Source organism: Aquila chrysaetos, chromosome 17 (genome assembly GCF_900496995.4).
Source record: "Aquila chrysaetos chrysaetos chromosome 17, bAquChr1.4, whole genome shotgun sequence".
Lineage (NCBI taxonomy): Eukaryota > Metazoa > Chordata > Aves > Accipitriformes > Accipitridae > Aquila > Aquila chrysaetos.
This window is the reverse complement of record NC_044020.1, coordinates 22,373,795-22,393,478: the sequence shown is the minus strand read 5'-3', so window position 1 is coordinate 22,393,478 and position 19,684 is coordinate 22,373,795. Positions and strand designations below refer to the sequence as shown.

The window sequence follows — 19,684 nt, the reverse complement described above, 5'->3', positions numbered from 1 at the left end:
TCTCACATCATCCGCATTTGGGATTCCTGGCATGGAATCACATAGCCCTGAGTGAAGTGTGATCCAGTGAGCTGGGCTAAGTGAGTTGAGGAGAGAAGGCACGTGCCTGCAGCCTCTAGCGCTTGCCTGACTTGGTCGTGAGTTGTCTTAGCTTGCTAAAACAGCACGTCGAAAAAACAGAAGTTTGTAGCATGTTGCCATCAGATGAGCTTGAAACTGCTCCCAAACACAGGTGAAGCAGGAGTACCCACAGGAGGAAAGGTAGGTGTCCAAGAATAATGCTTGTGACAACTAGTTTGTAATGCATATGTTACATTATTCCTCTCCTTGATTCCCTTTCTTTGTGCTTACTTACGTAGCCCCTTTCTGAAGTGTACAGTGGATAAGCGGCTGCAGCAAAACGGGAAGCACAGAGAGCCTTGGGCTTACACAATTTTCAGTCCGTCACCTGTACTTGAGCCCCTCCTTAAGTCTGTATGGGTTTCCAGTTCATGAGGATTTTCTAGTATTTCTCTGCTTTTTTTTTTCTGAGTGAAAATTCCACATAGGCAATTAGAAAAAATGTCTTTGAAAGGGAAGTTGTAAATGTTCTTGATTGTATGTTTCAAAGCTACTGTGTACCTGACCTGCAGAAAACAGGTCTTGCTGGTAGGTGGAGATTATTTTTATAAAAGACGACTTCTTTTGTGTCCCAAGTCATTAAAGGACATGGTCAAAAGCAGCCAAATTGATTTAGGGGCTGTAATTGTTAGGGGTTTTTTTTTTCTGTTAGTAACAGAGGTTGTCTGTGTTATTCCAGCTGCCTTCAACCTTGGAAAATTATTTTTTTGCTGAAAATAACATTTACAGATCCGTCATTGCTCTTAATTTTAAACAACGCTACATAGAACTGTCCGTGCACTGTTTCTCCACTGCTTGCACAATGGTACGACATGAAATGTGTTTTGATTTCAATTTGTAAAGCAATCAGAAAGCGTGTTGATTTGCATGTCAGAGTTTACAGTTTTCGCATAGTTGCTGTTTTAGAACTGCACCTGTATTAGTAAAAAAGTAAGAACAAGATTGTTAAAGAAGAGATCACTACTTGTAGATGCAAACTTTGCTGCCAACTCATCAAAGTCGCAACAGTTAGTAGGTGCCCTGTCCGATCTAGAGATCACCTCTTGCTTCAGAACAGCAGAGGGTTTTTCCAGTGCTGATTGCCACTCCGGATATGCAGTATTCCTCGTGATGGAGTCAACTGTGAGGTAGTTGAAAGCTGCCTTTGTGCAGCTGTGTGAGTGGTTCGTTTGCTATGCCCACGGGGACTCAGGTTGGTTATACAGAGCAGGGCTGCATCACAAAAACACTGCAGAATTCCACCAGCCTGAAGACACCGTGCTCCAAGACTGATACATAGGCTTGGTCTGAGACAAGCTTAAAAAAAACTGTGAAAAATGGCTAAAATTCAGGGACACAGCAGTGTGAAATTGCTTTGAATATTCATAAAGCAGATGTACGTACCTCCAGACATTCAGTGTCATCGGAGCATCTCTCACTTCCTACCCTCTTTGAGAGTACTGATAATGCCACAAAAAGAGAGGAGAAAATCGCCAGACAAACAAGACCAGCAGAAACCTAGAAAGCAAAAGTTAAAATGAAGTACTGCAGATTGGTGGGATCAATCTGTGTGTCTGGGGACACCTACAGCACCTCTTCACTCTCTGTGCCCCTCTAGAGAATAGTGATTGGGAGTTTCAGAGAAAACATGTCTCTGCACTAAGATCCGTGAATGACAGTTAATGCTAATGCTGACATGTTGTCACATTGTTTGAATCTCTCTACGAAGTATTATTCTTCCTCTTCCTCAAAACGTTGTTAACCAACTCATGGATATTGTCTTAATACAGTTTTATCAGTCTTGAGTTTTTCCTTTGTTTTTCTCCGTCTTGTCCTCTTGTTTCAGGTAACACGTCTGGGAAGCAACATGTAAGAATATCAAAATTTTGCAGCTGAGAAATGAATGCAACTTAACTGACTAGCAATTCTTACTGAGCAATCACTTCCGTTCTTTAGCATTATCTTATAGAATATGGTATGTGCAGGGCATGATATGTGTCAAATCTCTATGAAATATGAAAAATCACTAGCTGCCACTAAATACTTGGTCAAATACATGTGCTACTACCATCATCCTTAATCCATGCCTTTGCAAAGCGTTCCATTAATGGCTTCACTCTTTTGCTTGCAGATTTTGTTGTTTATTTGCTGTTGACATATTATCAGTCATGCTACCATCGTAAGACAAAAACCACTATTTCAACTTCCATTATTTCTGAAAAAAACCCTGAATTTACTTTTGATTCAGAAGTTCTCAGCTTGTGAATAATTCATTATACGATTCAAAAGGTCTGGAACCCAGCCCTCATTTCCCTGGTCTGTATTAGTTATTCTCAGATATTCTGTTAATGTGAAATTCTGTATCTTTTGAGTAGCTAAATAATACAGGTGTAACTTAATGCTTACTCAGAGCCATGGGATTTAATAAAGGAAACAAACCTTTTCCCATTATTTTTATAATAGGAAAAAAAATGCCCAAATGCCATTTCCTGAGATCAATTGCATCAGGAATTCCATAAACTGCTCTTCAATTTTCGACAGAGGGGTTGGGTGTAATTTACAAGATGCACTATCTCTAAGCAGATAAATGTAATCTCTCTTTCATATTTGATCACTTTTGTAGTCTCAACTTTCTTTTACCCAACAGACCGGTAACATATCAGTGCAAACCACAAAGATGAAAAACCAATGTTACCACTTCCTGTGATCCTCTGTTCAGAAACTGCTCTTTGCATTTTAAAATGCTTTGTCCTGCTACTTCAATGAATTATTGGTCTGTCTCCACTCATGTGTGGCAATGTTCTCTTGAGAGATAGCCAAAAAGCTGTGAAAAAAACCAGATCTTATTTGAATTAAGGCTGTTTCTGCTGTGCTGAATCTTTCAGTCCTCACACACCCAATATTCATGACACTTATGTACATTTTAAACAAAGACTTTGAGCATGCGCTGTTCACATACATTTGGGATATTGAAAATCTGAAATTTCAGTTTCTTATCTTGTGGGGTTTTTTGCCACCGTTTATTTTAATTGCTTTTGAATATAACTAATCTCTAAAAAGTTAAAGATTAGTTTTCCCTAGCCTTGATTGAATAAGAGCACAAAAGGACTGTGTGTAAAAGACAGGATCTACATGTTCCTTAGTGTATTTAAGCTGCAATCTATTTAATGCTCAGGCATCTCAATTCTCTCACCAAATTCTTTTTCATAATTACAGTCCTTGGGGCCAAGGCAATCATATTTATGGTGTCATTAAAAATTATAAGACTGACGAACAAAGAAATCATCTGACATGTGAGACAATAGAACTGATCAAACATAAAAGACAGATGATATTTATCTGCTTGGAGATAGACCATCTTTTAAAGTAGAGCCAAAGACGACAGATTATCTTTCTGTTTGCCTCCTTGAACAGATGAGAGATCTTACTTGGGTATTTCATGTTTTTTTACTTCCAGTAAATCTGTGTAAATCTTGCTTTCATTCTGTTAATTTTGCAGGATTCATTAAACTGAAGGATTCTAAAGAGTTATAATCAGGTAATTCTTTTAGAAGTACCTTGTGAACCCCATCTCAGCAGAAACATTAGAAGATAGGTGCACATTTCTTAGAATGCAAACAGAAGCTTGTAACTATGTAGGAAATCAACATTAGAGGGCAGTACATTAAGTTGTTATTCCAGAGAGTAGAGCTATATGGTTAACATTTGTATTTGCAAAGTGTACACATATCAAAGAGTTGGATGACGTATGTGAGCATTAGAGGATGTAAATAGCAATAATGCACTACAATGACATTAGGAAAAAGAGATAAAAACAGACAGTGGGACTATTAGGTGGTAGTTGCCAGTGTAGTTAGCTGTTCCTCAGGTCTGCTGTAGATTTTTTGAATGTATGTAGTATTTTGGCAGAAGGCAAAATAAGAATGAAGACATTCAGATACCTATACTGTACTTGCACCGGGAGTGACTGGCACTTCTCAGTTATCAACAGCCTAGCATTTGATTATTCAGTGACAGGGAGTCTTAGAAAAGTAAGATTTGACTCTAATTCCTATAGAAAAAAAAATACACACTGATTTGAGGATGAACTTACAAATTTTTTCCATATTTGATGCCTATGATTCCTTGAACACAAGTGTGTTATAAAAAATGCAATTATCACTTAATAAATAAAATATTACATTATATTACAGTACTAGTGCCCTAATGTATCTTGCAGCTTTAAACACCTAATATGGTTTGCTGAACAGGAAAAAAAATACCCAGAAGGCATTCTGACTATTTTTGAACTATTTCTTTTGAATGCAAAATATCTAGAATAGAAAAACAAATAGAAATTTAATAAGTATTAACCATCTTACCTTTTGTCAAAGTATATCAACAACACAGTTTTACTCTAATACATTTTCATAGATGAAATGAGTAATAATGTTAGTAGGTATTTCCTGCATTATTTCATTCACTTATAAGCTTTAACGTATAGTTCTTTTCCAGATGTTTGCTATCATTTTTCTCAAGCATGGTAAGTCAACCCCTACCTGGGTAAAAATCATATTGATGTATTTTGTGAGTATGGTCCAGCTGATTCAGTTTCTCTGTCACCATGTCATAGGAACAAAGTTACCTACAAGTCAGAAAATGTAAGAATAAGCAGATCTGTCATCTTCCCCAGCATAGCTAAGTCGGCAAAAGGGATGCATTCAGCGCAACCAAAGGTAAGAGAACTGCATAGACCTCAGAAGTTGGAGGCATACATTTAACTTACCAGTAATTCAGAATGCCATAGTGCTTGCCTGTATTGAAATTAGGTGGCAATTGGCAGCTCTTGTCCAGGTCCAGATGGTATATAGTCATTCAAATCCCCCTTCATTCTCTATGCTCCTCTCACAAAGGCTGGCTGCAATTGTGAACTTTTACTTGAAGCAGTACAGGGAAATCTGTCTTCTTGTGCCTTAAGACAAACCACTCTCTTAAGGAGTCGGAGAGGAACAAGGCCCCTACAGTGGCAGGGTAGACCATGTCTTACCTTGCCTTGCTCCTTTCCACTTATGCATTTGATTGCTGTCTCAAGAAGGCACTTCTCTCCTGATTTTGCCTGTGTAGGGTGTTCAGAAGAGCACAGTAGGTGGCTCTCACCCCCCTTCACAGCCTGGCACCCCGTGTTCTTCAGCGCATTGCACCTCCCAGCTTCCTCTGTCACACAGCCAACGTATTCTTGACCACCTTCTACCGTTGTTGCCCAAAGATAGTCCAAAGTTTTCAAAGATGTGTTGATCTGTCTCCTTGATGGCTGAAGGAGACCCAGAGGTCTATTGACTGGGGGAACTGCTAACTGTGGGTTCCCTGTGTGAAAACAAAAAGTGATAGTGATAATGCAAAATTCTCAAATAATCTTCTCTTCCAAAATTGATATTTTTTTCTAACTCAGGGCTGCACAAATAATAGAAAAATAAATTTGTTGCTCTACACAATCATTTATCTATTTTAACCTACACTAGTAAGCGAGCCATATTGTGCCATGTGTTACACGTCTTGGTTTATTATAAAGAGGATTGGAAGGATTGTGTTTTCCTGGAGGACCATGAGTGGAGTGATAATCCATATGCAACATGAGGAAAGTAGTCTTTTTTTTTTCTTCTAGACATCAACGAAAGTGAGGGAATCAGTCACTGAGAGACTCGTGGTGATAGCAACAGAATAAGAATGAGAAAAAAATTCGAAATCATATCTTTTTTGTATTAAATGTTTGTTCCAATCAAATTTGACATAAGGGACAACTTCCATGTATCAAGCGTTTCACAGGTGTCTGAAAGACTCAGACTGCAGAATAGCTGCCTGGCTCGTACATGAACTCAAGTAATTGCAGTACTCCTGATGTTGTCAATTCAGTCTCAATAATTAGTCATTAAATGTGGAATTCATAGCTGATTTCATGATATTGTGATTTCTTTCGGGTGCTGCTTGTGATTTTCACTTTGGCTGGATTAGTCAAGTCCTGATTAATTATTCAAATTCTGATGATGTTGATTCTTGTCAATAAAAATAACCTCTGCTTGAGTGTTGACAATGATTCTTTTAATTATCATCAACATTTTGGCATAGATTTTGATCTGTTATTTTGGTGCTACCAAGGAAAATCAGTGATCCAAAGAACTGACTGCTGGAAATATTAATGCTTGTGTGGACCTTCCTATTCAATAGCTACGCTTCATGGAATATGAAAAGAACAAAACGTAAGAAACTAGACGTTAAACAAGTTCCTGCTATATATAACATGCTGTACAGTCATTTCAAAATTAAGTAAGACTGAAGATTGTTAACACTGCCTCAGCTAATGTTTCACAGCTCTGTGGAGGAGGGACACACACTTTTACTTTCTTTCAAATGTAATCACAAGAGGGATAGCACTTCAATATTTAATAAAAGTCCATTTTAAAATAATAAAGTGGACAAAGTTTTTAGGTTGACACAGAATTCATGGCTAAGAATTATTCACAAGCTGTAAGACAGCATCTCTTTTTCTCTTTTCCTCCTGACATCTATTTTTCTCACCTGGTAGGGCTGCCTTTGAGACCATGAACTCTTACTAATTGAAAATATCAATTGTTCTACTTTTAAAAATCCCAGCAAAAGAGGCCACAGCTTGCTGAGATATTTCTGTGCTTCCAGTTTAAATGCCAGACAGTAATGGCAGTGTCAAAGCACAACAGAGATGCTACATGGGTAGTTCCATGGGCAGGGTGAGGCAGCATGAACTGACAACCACTGCTGAAATAGGCACTCAAATACCTCCCTGACCCTGATCACTTGTCCTTAACCACAAGGAATGTTTCTGCCACTGTACGGTGAATTGGAAGAGGACTAATGCAGGTTGAAACTAAGCTGAGTTTGCTTTGCTGGTTTAATTTTAACCTGAGTTATTTTTTGATCCAATTTATTGTAAGACTTCAGAAACATTTGTGCTGGCATGAAGAAGGGGACAGCTGAGGATTAAGAATAAATAGCAAAGGGAGAAGCAGACTTCTCCCCCTGCCTCGCCAGCCCCCTTTTAGCAACAGTGTTGGTTTGAAATGCTCATGAAACTACGGTGCTCTTCTCTGTCCTGCTGTACTCTGTCTCAGTCTGCGGGAAAAGACATCTTGGACATCTCCTTGTAGTTCTCAATTGTTCTTGGTCAGGACCTATCCAGACTGCTGTTATTAATTCTAAATCTTAGGTTTGTGTATGAAAAAGTAATGTTTTTTGAAATGTGTGTTAATTAAACCGGGGGGGGGCAGACAATAGCAATGTTAGATATATGCATTTTCTTCTGTATTTGGCATTTTATCTGTGATGACACATCTCAGTAGGAAAAGATATGGTATGTGAGGGATATCTGTTAATTACCTACATTTTATCCTCTCAGAATATGACCTTGAATTTCAAGTAACACAGTTCAGGAAATCCATTCTTAACAACAGCAACATCATTTAGGCCGCCAGGTCCAGAACTTTGAAGTTTGCTTCAAAGCCAACTGAAACTGTGATCAGTCATGATTTCAGGAGGCTTTTGGTCAGGTCTTTTGAGGATAATACCCAGTAATAACTAAGATAATAAATTTTTTCTTTTTTTTTTTTTTTTTTTTAATAAATTATTTCCTGGTGACCTTGGAAAAGCCCAGCAGAATTCACTGCATGGAGCAATTCTAAGTTGACCTGTGGTGGATACCCTAGGAAGAACTTAAAGGCATCATTGTGTGCTCACTGCTTGGCATATAGAGACTTAATTTTACCTGTGATCTTTTGCGCTTGGTCGCTTTTTTTTTTTTAACAAGGTGGATAATTTCTACTGGTATGGGGGGGTATCTCTTTTTAAGAGGGAGCCAAGGTAATGAGAGAGTTGCCTTTTAGGGTGGCTGAGCCATATATTCTTCAATGTACAAGAGTTTGGCTGAGTATTAAATATGTCTTTATTTAATCAGGTTATGGCAAGAGGACACAAGGGCTTTCAGCACTGAAAACTGCTTTAGTCTCAAATGTAGCAAGACAATAGAATTATACCAATTTAAGGTGCTGAGTTTCTTGCTTCCTGTACCGGTGTCCAAATAGTATTGTTATAGTGCCCGTAAGGACTAGTAGTTGAAGACTCACAGGCATTTCTGTTTCCCCGTTTTCCATTTATAGTGACAATTCATACTTAGTTATGCTTGGTCATAAGATTCCAAAGTTAAAAAAGAACAATTTTGGTAATAATCTTTCCTTTCCCAGACCTCTATTTCAATCCCATAAGCTGGAGAGCTCCAATGGAAATGCTTATATTCTGAAATCTTTTAAGTGGTTTTTGAATTATAGTAAAATATTAGAACCTCATCCATAGAAATTCTACTGAAATTGATTACATTCACTGCCTCCAGTGTACAGTTTGCTTGATTATGGGTTACTCTGGCTTTAACAAATCTTTGAGTAGTGCTTGTTAAAGGTTATAACCTTTTCAGGAAATTGAAGATAAGATGGAAATCGTCATGATAGGTTTATATAATCTGTAACCTTTAGAGTTTTAAAATTCTACTTCTCCGTGACCACTCCAGCATTCATTGAATTTGGGTGTATCTTACATCAAAGGCATTGATTTTCTGCAGGACATGATGTATGCTAAAGCTCTGTGTCCACGTATATGAAGACATAGCAGGTTTGTCATAATAATCTTAATAATATCTAGTAGTTCTGTAGTGGTTTTAGGTAGAACTCAGTTCCCAACAAGAGAACAAAGATGTTCTCTTTGGCTGTGTTCACAAGGCTGTGCAGAAGTAACCATGAAGCCACTGCCAGCTTTGGAGAAGCAGCCCAGCTGGTATGCTTGAGAAAAAGATCCCTAAGTGAACACTTCGGAGCTCATTTTCCTGCTGTGCGGATGGGTCTTGGTGCTCTTGTGCCTTGCCTGGCTGCCCCCACCCGTTCCATCTGCCCTTCTGACAGATCCCCGCAGCCAGCGTTGGGCAGACACGATGGCCCAAAGCCTTTTCTAGGAAAGTTGAAGTGTGCCCACAAAGCAAAGGCAGATGAGATATATTTACTAAGAGCTGGCTGAATTTAGGCTACCTGCAAAGGAACTGTAAATGTGAAGTGGAGAGCTGCCAAAGTTCCTGGGAACATTTAAATCAGCAAGATATAGATATAGCACTGAATAGTTTTGAGACCATCATTTAAAGAAAAATCATGGTCTGTATGGGATATATTTTCCACCTTTAATTATGCAGTTGTATATAGAAGGTCTGATTCTCCTCATTTATCACCTTTGTGCACTGTATCTTCATTAGCCCTAGTGAGGTTGTAATAAAAAATAAGTGATAATAGAGTCTATGTTCTCTGCTGAACTGTGTATACTTTGGAACATGAGTGAGCTTGTCTCATGAGATCGGCTCCTGCTTCCCCTTTTTTCATTTGCTTTGATTCATCTTTCTTGCCAAAGAAATTTGGAGGCAGATTTTTCCAGCTGCTCCTGAAAGAGTGGGGAAGTATGTTATTAAAGTGACGTGAAGCATTCTGTCCTCCACACATCACAGCCAGCCTGTTTCTAAGCAGGAACTCTGCCTAACTCCCAAATTTTGATCGCTGTCATTCCTGAGCCATGTTACCCAGTACATACTGCAGTAGCTCCTCTGTATGCTCTTCATGCTTTCTGTGCATCTCCCTGAAAGGGAAAAAGGATTTGTGAGCAAACTTTGTTTTCGTTAACATGTGATATGATTTATTACTGGTCTGATTATGACATTTTACACTCTGTAGTTGAAATGCAGGGGCTGTCTTTGACACAGGGTAAGAAAATGACTGTTATTGTCCAAAGTGTGAGACAAGACTATGGTAAGACCAGTGAAAAGACAGGTCAATACAGCCTTTGTGTGTATGGTGAGCAGTGATACTGCAGTATTACCGTCACAGAGCTGTTTAGGTTGGAAGGCACCTCTTGAGATCATCTACTTCAACCCCAATTATTCTTTGTACAATAATACGTAATGGTTAAGGAAATAGTTCTCGTCTGAAAACTCCCTAATATTCTGTGTATTTATAATTCATGTGAAGAGAGTATTATTAAAGTATTTTCCCGAAATAATAGGAAAGCTCCTTTATTAAATACATATTTCTCCTGGAATCCCACTGGGGCATGATTTGTAACACTTTCCTCCTCTCCAAAGAGAAACTGAGGCAAAACATATACTTAAAATCTTTTATTTAAATTAACGGTAGCAACACTCGTGTGCCAGGCATAGACTTTTTGGCACATCTGTCTTTAATACAGTGAGATTAATGTATTAAAATCCAGCATGTGTGCTGAGATTGCGTCAGTACCTGGATCCAGCAAAGACTGTAAGAAGTCACCTTTGAAGTTCATAGAAGCGCTTGCATACTTCAAATTAACTGTGTGCTGAAATATCTTACCGACTCAGTGCCTCAGACTGTTAATTAACTCACATCTCCCCCAGAGAGGTGTTGCCTTAACCACGTGTTACTCGAGTCATAGTCGACGGCTCGGTTCAATGACAGCACGTGAAATGCAGACTGCAGTCTGAATCCCAGGGGTTTCTCGTGGTGTCCAGGCACTGAGAAACATCTCGCTAGGCCAGCGGTCGCCAGTCGGTGACGCACACCAACATCAGAGGGGAGTCAAGGAGGTCTGCCAGGCTCGCTCACTTGGCCCCGCAGCCGAACGCAGCGCTGCCGGGAGCTGTTAACACCCTGAGCGGGCTGCAGCGAGGACGGCGGTGCTGCTAGTACGGCAGGCGGTTCGGACCCTTCTCGTGTCTGGAGCCCCTTCCTCCTGATGCTACAGCACGTCTGTAGCGCTGGCTGCAGCCGTAGCACCGTGCCTCTGCGGGGGCTCAGCGTTGCTGCGGCTCTGGGGAGGGAGGTGGGCATGGACCCCCTAATGAGGCGAGCACTGGATGGGGGCAGGAGGGGGTGGACACCAGCGAACCCCTGCACTCAGCATGCACCTGCATTTCGGATATGCCTAAGTGCCTACGGCATTTCTGAAAAGTGGCTTTTGGCCACTGGAACCGGTGCGGCTAAATGTAGACTTCTTGCAATAGCTAAAAGTAGATACCAGCAGTAGACGGTCCAGCCTCCCTAAATAAGGTCCCTGGGCTTCACAGACAGCCCTTGCAGGAAGGCAGAACCATTCAAAACACCCAGAAAAGTCACCCAGAGCTAGTCAAAAGCAAAATGTAGGCAGAGGGATGTGCCTGGAAGTTTCATCCTGCCTTTACATACTTCCACCTGATCATTAGATCTGTTTTTATTCCTAATCAAAAATATATGAACAAGGCTGTCTTTATTTTTTAGTAGGACCTTTGTAATTGCAATTGTGATGACTAAGTATATAAGTGAAGTAAGGTTTGGAGAGAGAGGTAATTTCCTTCATCAGCCTAATTGAGAATGTTGGAAAGTCACACTTCTTTTTTTGGTTGTTGTTATTGTTTGGGGTTTTTTTCCTTTTTAATTTGGGTTCTGTTTTCTGATAATAATTAGACAGTTCATCTGCAGAGCCGAAGTTTGTTCCTGTGCTTATCCACTCGTTCAGATTACATTTGCCATACACTTTTTCCATCAAACCGTTCATTGGCAGCCATGATGCAGTTGCCCATAAAAACTGTGGCCATCTATTTTGTTGACTGGGACTTGATTTCTCTCAGTTTAGGAGTCATAGAAGATTTTCAGGTGATTGCATATACAGCTGCCCTTATTTTTTTTATTTTTTTTTTTAATTCAGTTATCTGCTTTACTTGTATTTTGCATTCAGAATTGAACTGTCCAGTTTTGAAAGTGTTTTCTCTTTTTCTTAAATTGTCCCTTCTTCCAACAGTCTTCCCAGATTACCTACTATCAACCTCTGCTATTTAGCTGCAGACGCCTGTGATTGATTGCCTCTCTGCGTGTAACACTTCATTGTTCTGCAGTGATCTGATCATCTTTCCTCCTTTTCTACCTTCCCGTGGGCTATGACCACTGATGTCAGCTTTACCTGAGACCACATTTTGTGGGTCAGTCCCCACCTAGCAGTGTTATATATCATTAACAGCACAAAGTTGTCCTGACGCCTGACTGATAACTCCAGTCAAATAATCTATAAAAACATTAACCAAAAAAGATTCATTAAATAAAAATTCCTCAAGGAACACCAAACCTGGGCAGCAAACAAATGTAATTAATTACAGGCATCTATATTGATTAGTATGCATTAATTTGCTTTGTAGTTTTTGTATATAGGGTTGTTGCGTGTAGCAAAGAGTCTTGCTCCATACAGGTAGCTGCGAGAATCAGAGGTGTAGTGAAGCTGTGTGCAAGCGTAGAGGAGGGTCTTGAACTGTTACATGTATGGTTTTAATAAACCAATGATTTTATTTTACTTTGAGCGCTCTATGAAGAAATGAAGTGATTCTATCTGATGACAGTAGAAGAGACGTGGCCTATGATTAGCAGCAGGTCTCTAGAAACTTTTAGGGAAATACAACAGGAAACGATTTGCAAGACTGACAAGAAAATTTTAGTGTAATGTAAATGGGAAAATTAGGGGAAGACAAGTAATGTCAGTGGCATTGTTGCTTGAAGAGGCCTGAGGTCTATTCAGCAGAGGCAGGAGATATCTGCAGTAGGGTGGGCAAACAAGTAACCACTGAAGTAGAAGCTGCGATGGCAGAGAGCACTGTGAGTTTGAACTTGCAGGAGGGTGGTTCAGCTCTCAAGGGTCTGGGATGTGCCTGGTTGGGAGATCCGCACTGGGAAACTGGGAATCGTGGAGCTACAGAATCATTTAGGTTAGAAAAGACCCTTGAGATCATCAAGTCCAACCATAAACCTAACATTGCCAAGTCTACCACTAAATGATGTCCTTAAGCGCCACATCTACACATCTTTTAAATACCTCGAGGGATGGTATTTAAACCTCTTAATATCTGTTATTTTGCACACGTCAATAATATTTGCTCTAGCCGTATACTGATGTTAAGTCACTGCCGTGCACTGGCACTTTTTGAGCTCTAAAAGAAGCTGGTGCAGATTCATTTAGCTGTCTTTTCCCTCAAATCGACTTAACTTTTTCAAGTATCTGAGAAGAGAGTCCCTTTGGCCCCTCCCAACACCTCCAAATTAATTTGGCATGTATCGTAAGCTACACTAAAATGTTCAGAGTTATTTGGCACCTTTTGTTTGTCAGGTTCATAAGCATTGTGTTTGTGAAAACTAGGGGAGTCATGACAGGTTTCTCAATGCTTGAATGAAAGCTCACATTTCTCATGTTGACTTGCTCAGTTCATAGCAGCTGTAGTTCAGGATCTGCGGAATGATCCATCTTCCACTAGACTTCACAAAAAACTTATTTGACTTACAGTTTCTCCATTTTCCATCACTTCCCTTGCCTCCTTTCAAGCTCTAAATTTGATTCCCAGAAACAGAGGAACACTTCACTGATGTGAATTGGAGCAGGATATGAAGGCAAAGGCAGAAATTTTTCGTTATAGACATTATAGCGCAAGCCCTCCCATTTATTAATTTATTGCTGTATCTCCTGCCATGTGGAACAAACTCTTTTCTGATTCTCTAAAGTCTTTCTCAAGCTTTGAGATTCTATTTGTTTTGTAAGAAAAGTTGTGGTCTTCAGATTTTATTGTTTGTTTCTTTGGGTTTTTAAAATTAAAACAGTTTTGGGTTTTGACTTCTTGGCATTTCTATTTTGTCATCCAATTGTCTTTTTTCTCATCCTTCTCTTTCCTTCCCTCCCATTTTTTTTTTCAGATTTCCAAAGGAAATAAAAAGTGAATAATGAGAGAATATAATTTCAATGTCTGTGAGGTCCTGAATCTTTTTTTTTTCCATGAAAACATTTTGAAATAAGGATCAAATAATGTTAGTGTTTGTAAAATGTTTTTTTAACATTAAAAATATAAGAAATTTAACTGGTATTAATTTCAGTCTTTTCCAAAAAGCCTATCTGGAGATTTCTTTTCTCTTTTTTTATTCCAAACCCACTATGGCTTTATTGTCATAAAGCTTGTGTTGCTCTTCTGCTTTTTTAAATCTTTCTTTCACTTTGACAAAGATTGTGTCTGCATTTTTCTGCTTTTTATGAAACGTGAATTGCTTTACCGTTCTCAGAAGAAAAGTAAAGAAAATAATGAATTGAGACTAAGTGTTAGCTATTCCCCCTTGGAGCCTGTCAGGAGTACAAAAATAGATTATGGCGTGCTGAATAAAAGATCACTGAAGTCTGTTCCCTTAATATTCCAAGCTAAGGCTGCTCCTTCTGCAAGCATTTGTTTTGCTGATGGAATATCTAAAAGGCTGTCAGGGCGCATAGAGGATTAAAATTTAAGCAGAGGCAGGACTACCTAGAAACAGTCATTCCAAGACTGCAAGTAGTTTTGAGGGCTAAGAGGAAGCTGTGAGTGAAATGCTTGGGGGCACTCTCAGTAAAACTCTGAATTACCTTTGAATTACCTTCATTAGACAGTTTATGTTTGTAGCAGGGGAGCTAAAGCTATGGCTGTGTCTTTGAAAAAGAAAAAAAAAAAAAAAAAGAAAGAAAAGGAAAGCAAATGATGCACCTTGTGGTGCCTCGAGGGAGGGTTTTGCAATCACGCTGAGCCTAATTGACGAACATGTTGTGCTTGCGCTAAGTCCTCAAAGATTTCATAGCACGTCAGCAAATATGCTACTATTCGCAGTTCGGTTTGATGTTACTTGGTTTGTGTCAGTGCTGGGGAACTGTGGTAAAACATGTGAGATTGGATTCCAGCCCGCTCCCCCATCAAAATCATCAATCAGCCCATGCTGTTATTCATAGAGGGGCACCTGTGTGGCCGGGTTGGATGAGGTGAACAGTAGTGTCAGGTTTCAATTACGAGGAGAACAATTTAATGGAGGCAGATTTAAAACATGGAGCTTTGTCATTATGGGGAAAGAAAGACGCAGCGAGAGCTGCTGTGATTTCAGCTTCTTCAATAGCTCTTGTTTACGAATGAGAAGAAATAGAAGAATCCAGCCTAAGGTAATAGTGGTTGGTATTTTTTTTTATTGTTTGATGTACAAATGTCTGTATTAGGCTTATGACATACCTGTTGTGAGGAATGGAAAATAACTACGAGAAAACAGAAAGAAGACAGTTTGATCAGTTGTACCATCTACCATCAATTCCATATGATATTTTTATGGGATTAATCATTGTTTAAATTTGTTTGGAGAAGTGGAATTAAGATGACAATTTTTAATGAAAACATTAACATTATTAATGCTGCAAAGTTAAGAACTGTTAACATTTTTAAGTTACAGGAGTATCTTATAGGTTTCTGCATAAATGGTGAGCAAATAATTAATTTGTAGAATCCCAGAGTACCTAGGGTTCTGCAAAAGGTTTCAGATTGACCTTTAGGTTTATGTGAGAGGCTTTGTGGTTTATTAAAAATATATGTATCTTGTAGACAGCTGGTCTATTTTTTATTTTAGAGAAAAAAAAGATGCTCTATAGAAATCCCAGTGAGTTGTATCAATCTGAAATCAAAAGTTCTGCCTTTTTAAAAATGTGTGTTTCTAAGTTTAAACCTGACATTTGATCATTTTGTTTAAACTGACCTTCTACAGGAAACTCAATGTGAGGGGTCATTTCTTGATGAGCTGCTACTTTTATACTAGTATAACCCCTCTGAAGTAATGAAGTTGTGAAATGATGCCCCTGGTTTTCCTCCCCAGATGGCACTATTTAGGAAGTCTATCTGAATGCACAGGTGAATGTCTGATGTCAGTAGTATTTGTGAAGGTATTTAGTAAGTGTAGTTATGAACTCTACAAGGACTGGGAGGCCTTGGTTCTTCTGGACTAGCCTCTCCAGCTTCCACTTCCAGTCATCACGGGGGTGACCCAGGCGTTTCCCAAGTTTGACCTGCAGATTGGTAGAAACATCTGGAGTTCTTTCTTGAAAGGAGGATCTTGCAAGGCTTTCAGGGCTTGATAGGAAAGCTAAAAATTCTTTTCCATCATGATAATGATCTTATTTGCCTATCAACTTTTTTTTGCCTATGACTTTTCAACATATCTAAAGCTATGTTTCATCTGTGCACCCCACTCGATTTAAATCAGCTTATCTGGTCCATGTCCAATTCCTCCTTCTCATGTGATTCCTCTTCAGTTTGTAAGTCCAGGAATAACCATATTGTCTGTTCTTGGAATAGTCCTAAGAACAGATTGATGCTTTAGAAAAACCTGTTTGAGCACTGATTTCTAGGCTGTCCTTTGTTTGCCCAGTCTGTTTCCTAGAAATGATGCTGCTGCTAAGGTCGTGCTGGCTTTATACAGTCAAACAGCTGTTTGGAAAATCCCCATGTACCCAAATTCTATTTGAATTCAGTCATGGACCCTTGCTCAGACATTAGGAATTAGCTCCCAAGGTTATGGTAATTGCATCCTTAGCTACACAATGCCTTGATTTCCTCCTATGTAAAATGACATTCATGACTCTTATCTAGCTTTTGAGCCCTTTTAGAACTGAACAGCATTATTAATTTGCTTTTCTTGTTTGCTAGGAGAAAGAGCAGATCCTAACCGTGATAGGAATTGTTAATAAACTTTAAAAAGCCAACTTGCTAGCAGATAATTTAAATGTTAGAAACTCGACTTTATCATATCCCAAGCTTTTGCAGTCTTCTGTGGAAGACACATTCTAAAGAAGTCAGAAACTGTGTGACTGGCTTTTCCATTTCCAGCAGACTTGGACTAATTGGTTCATCTGGTGGGATCTTTGCCCAAGTAAATGTATGCAAAACCTTAAATTACCCATTCCTTTTGCAGGGATTTTGCAATAGTCTTATTGACATAGTTCATATGCTTTATTACAGCAAATAGAGCAGGAGTGATTTAAGAAGTTTTCTGGCAACTGCACTCACGTTATTCTTTAGGGGCTTTTGGTATTCACCTTCCCTGCTTCAGCCTGCAGTGGCAGCATTTGACTCTCTCCATGGCACTAGTCAAGCCTGTACGTATGCCACAGGGCTGGAGACAGTGTTCAGTTCATTGTTCCTCTGTGTCTTTTGTCCTCGCTCAAATCAAGAGGGCTGAAGTGCAGGAAGAGCACAGTAAATGGTATAAAGAGTAGAATTAATCTAATCTAATTTTAGGGATATAAAAATTTGGGATAGCTAGTCTACATTATTTGCATAGGCTCCTTCTCAGGCCAAACCGATAAAAAGACAGGGGCACTTCCACAGGGAAATCTGTTTACTTTGAAGATTTAGGCTAAGGTGGAATGAATCCTCTTCCCACTCCAGAATGCCTTTTCCTTTGCAGGGGAAGTTCTTTAACTTCCTTTACTTCTAATACTATTCTACTTCACAGAGATGTTGCCAAACTCAATATATTTGTAATTAAGTTTTTGTCTATGTGATGATCACAGCCAGTGATCACATCCACGAGGAATTTATCTACCATTGCACTTAGCTCCTTTAATTAAATATCTTTCAGAAACAGGTATTTTTTTAAAAAACAGTTACAAAGACCATAAATATTTCCTTCAAACTTAACAAACTTAACAAAACTGCTTTGTAATTTATAGCTGAAACATTTTATGCACTGCTTTTTACTTCAGTGTATCATGACTGAAACTTAGTAGTAATCCTGGCAGATTTCTCTTGCCTTGAGACTATTGTTGAGAAATGTAGGAGAAAACTTTATACAGTTTCTTGTGTTGTCAAAAATTAGTTGGTCCTCTTCAGGTATGAGAAAAGAATCATCCTGAAGATTGTTTTTATTCCTGCATGACTTAGCACAGCAAATTTGAATATGCTTACAAGAATGTAATAAAATAAAATGAGGAGAACAGATATCATTACAAAGAACAGAAATAAATCAAAGAAAAAAAAGTAGAGGACAGCTGAGTGCGTGGTCAGATCTGTCCTTCGCTCCTTTCTGTGTAGGCTGTCCTGGGAATGCTAATAGTTTCTCAACAAGAGTCAAAACCTGAGAAGGAAAGGTATGGCCCAGAGGCTTGTGGAGCTACATAAAGCTGTATTATAAAGCTTCTAATTAAAAGAATGGCTGCATGACAACAAGCCAGAGGGAATGCAGCGTGCAGCTTTCTGTCACGTACCCCACCTCATATACCTAGCACAGCTGGTCGAAAGAAGAACGCTGAGTGCTATTAGCAAGTGCCAGTAGTGATCGCAGTCCTTCCTCATCTATGTAGTACATAAATGTAATATCAAGAGTGAACTGCGCTGATAATTTCCAGTATCACAAATCTAGATATTCACAGTTAGAATATATGCCACGCACTACCTTAGTTAAATCCCTTCTTGTGGACCTTGGTGAAGATTGCTCAGAAATGCTTAATATACTTGTAGGAGAGAAGAGTTGGAGTGTAACTAGCTGTATGTGCTCGCACATGCTCATTTGTCTGTATATGTTTGTGGGGGAGTGATTTAACTTAAATACAATTGATGCGTGTTTGTGCTGTTTAATTTGTATTAAATTGCATGGAGATGCACACGGCATCTCCATGCATTCCCAGGGCTGAACCAGCCCTGCTGGCATGACAGCCTGAGTGGTTATTTGGCTAGAAAATGAGAAGTTCCTCTTGTATGTGAGGTGTAATACTGGGGAGGATTTGTTGACTAGAGAGTTGCCACGCTTGAAAGAATGGAAAAGGGGGAGTGATGGAAATGGGAGTGATGTGCCTTTTTGGATGGTGCGCCTCGGCAATTATATTAGGCAAGGGACCTATTGCGTGGCCCAGCATGAATGCCAAAGAATGGCTGTTTGTCCTGTGACCACACTGTGAAAAGTGGTGCTCATTCCAGGAGCATCAGTAAAAGTGATGGCCTTCTAGAATAGCTTCTGGGGGTGAGCGTGTATTTCTTCTTTGAAAACCCTGGTTTCTGAGTGAAAGTAGAACTATTCTGGGTTGTCGACAGATTTAAGACCAGCAGGAACATGCCATTCCTTGGCTGTATGAAGGAGGAGAGCACACTTTATTTTCGGTTTTAGATATTCCCCTAAGATGGTGGGGGGATAGGGACGCCTCCATCAGTGCTCCACCACACATGCACAACACCCAGAAGAGGAAAAGGAAAGAGAGGCCGGCAGCTAAGCTCTCTCTCGCTATCCTCACCAAAAAGAAAGCCTCAGTATCTCACAGGGCAGAGCAGCTCTGCACTCCTGCCAACAAGAACCACAGACCAAGGTGCCACAGTTTGGTTCTCAGTAAATGACACGTAATGTCCAATGAGAAATCAACCCTTGAGGTAGTAATTTATTTTCATTTTCCAGGCGGGCAGTCTTGGTGAATAGATTTTACTCACTGTATAGCAAGGTCAGCGTGACAGGTTTTGAAAAAATACAAGTTCAAGTGTTTTTTGGTTTCACAAGCACATGAGCTCAGTGAGAAAGAACAGACTGAGCCGGCAAGGAGAACAGCCAATCCTGTTATATTTGTCTTTCTTATTACTGACTTGCCATGATAAATATGGAAAATTATATTTGGCTAGAAGGAGGCTGAGAAAGGGAACAGATGGCCACCAAAAGAATACTAGAGCAGCTAATAGTCACTGGCATATTTCCGGGATAAAAAT

The 19,684-nt window shown here is 39.4% G+C and overlaps 1 protein-coding gene across 3 annotated transcripts in view; it reads left to right on the top strand.

Annotated features, from left to right (window-relative positions):
• Positions 1–4,568: 4,568 nt before the first annotated feature.
• Positions 4,569–19,684, top strand: part of DYRK4 (dual specificity tyrosine phosphorylation regulated kinase 4) — a 41,703-nt gene continuing 26,587 nt past the window's right edge. For 2 of the 3 annotated variants that reach the window (XM_030040500.2, XM_030040496.2), the window contains exon 1: positions 15,073–15,117. In XM_030040500.2, coding sequence (XP_029896360.2) covers positions 15,088–15,117 — 30 coding nt within the window. In that variant the 5' untranslated portion in view covers positions 15,073–15,087. Of the gene's footprint in view, positions 4,622–4,711; positions 4,815–15,072; positions 15,118–19,684 lie in introns of those variants that run through there. The other variant, XM_041129511.1, reaches the window with a different exon arrangement.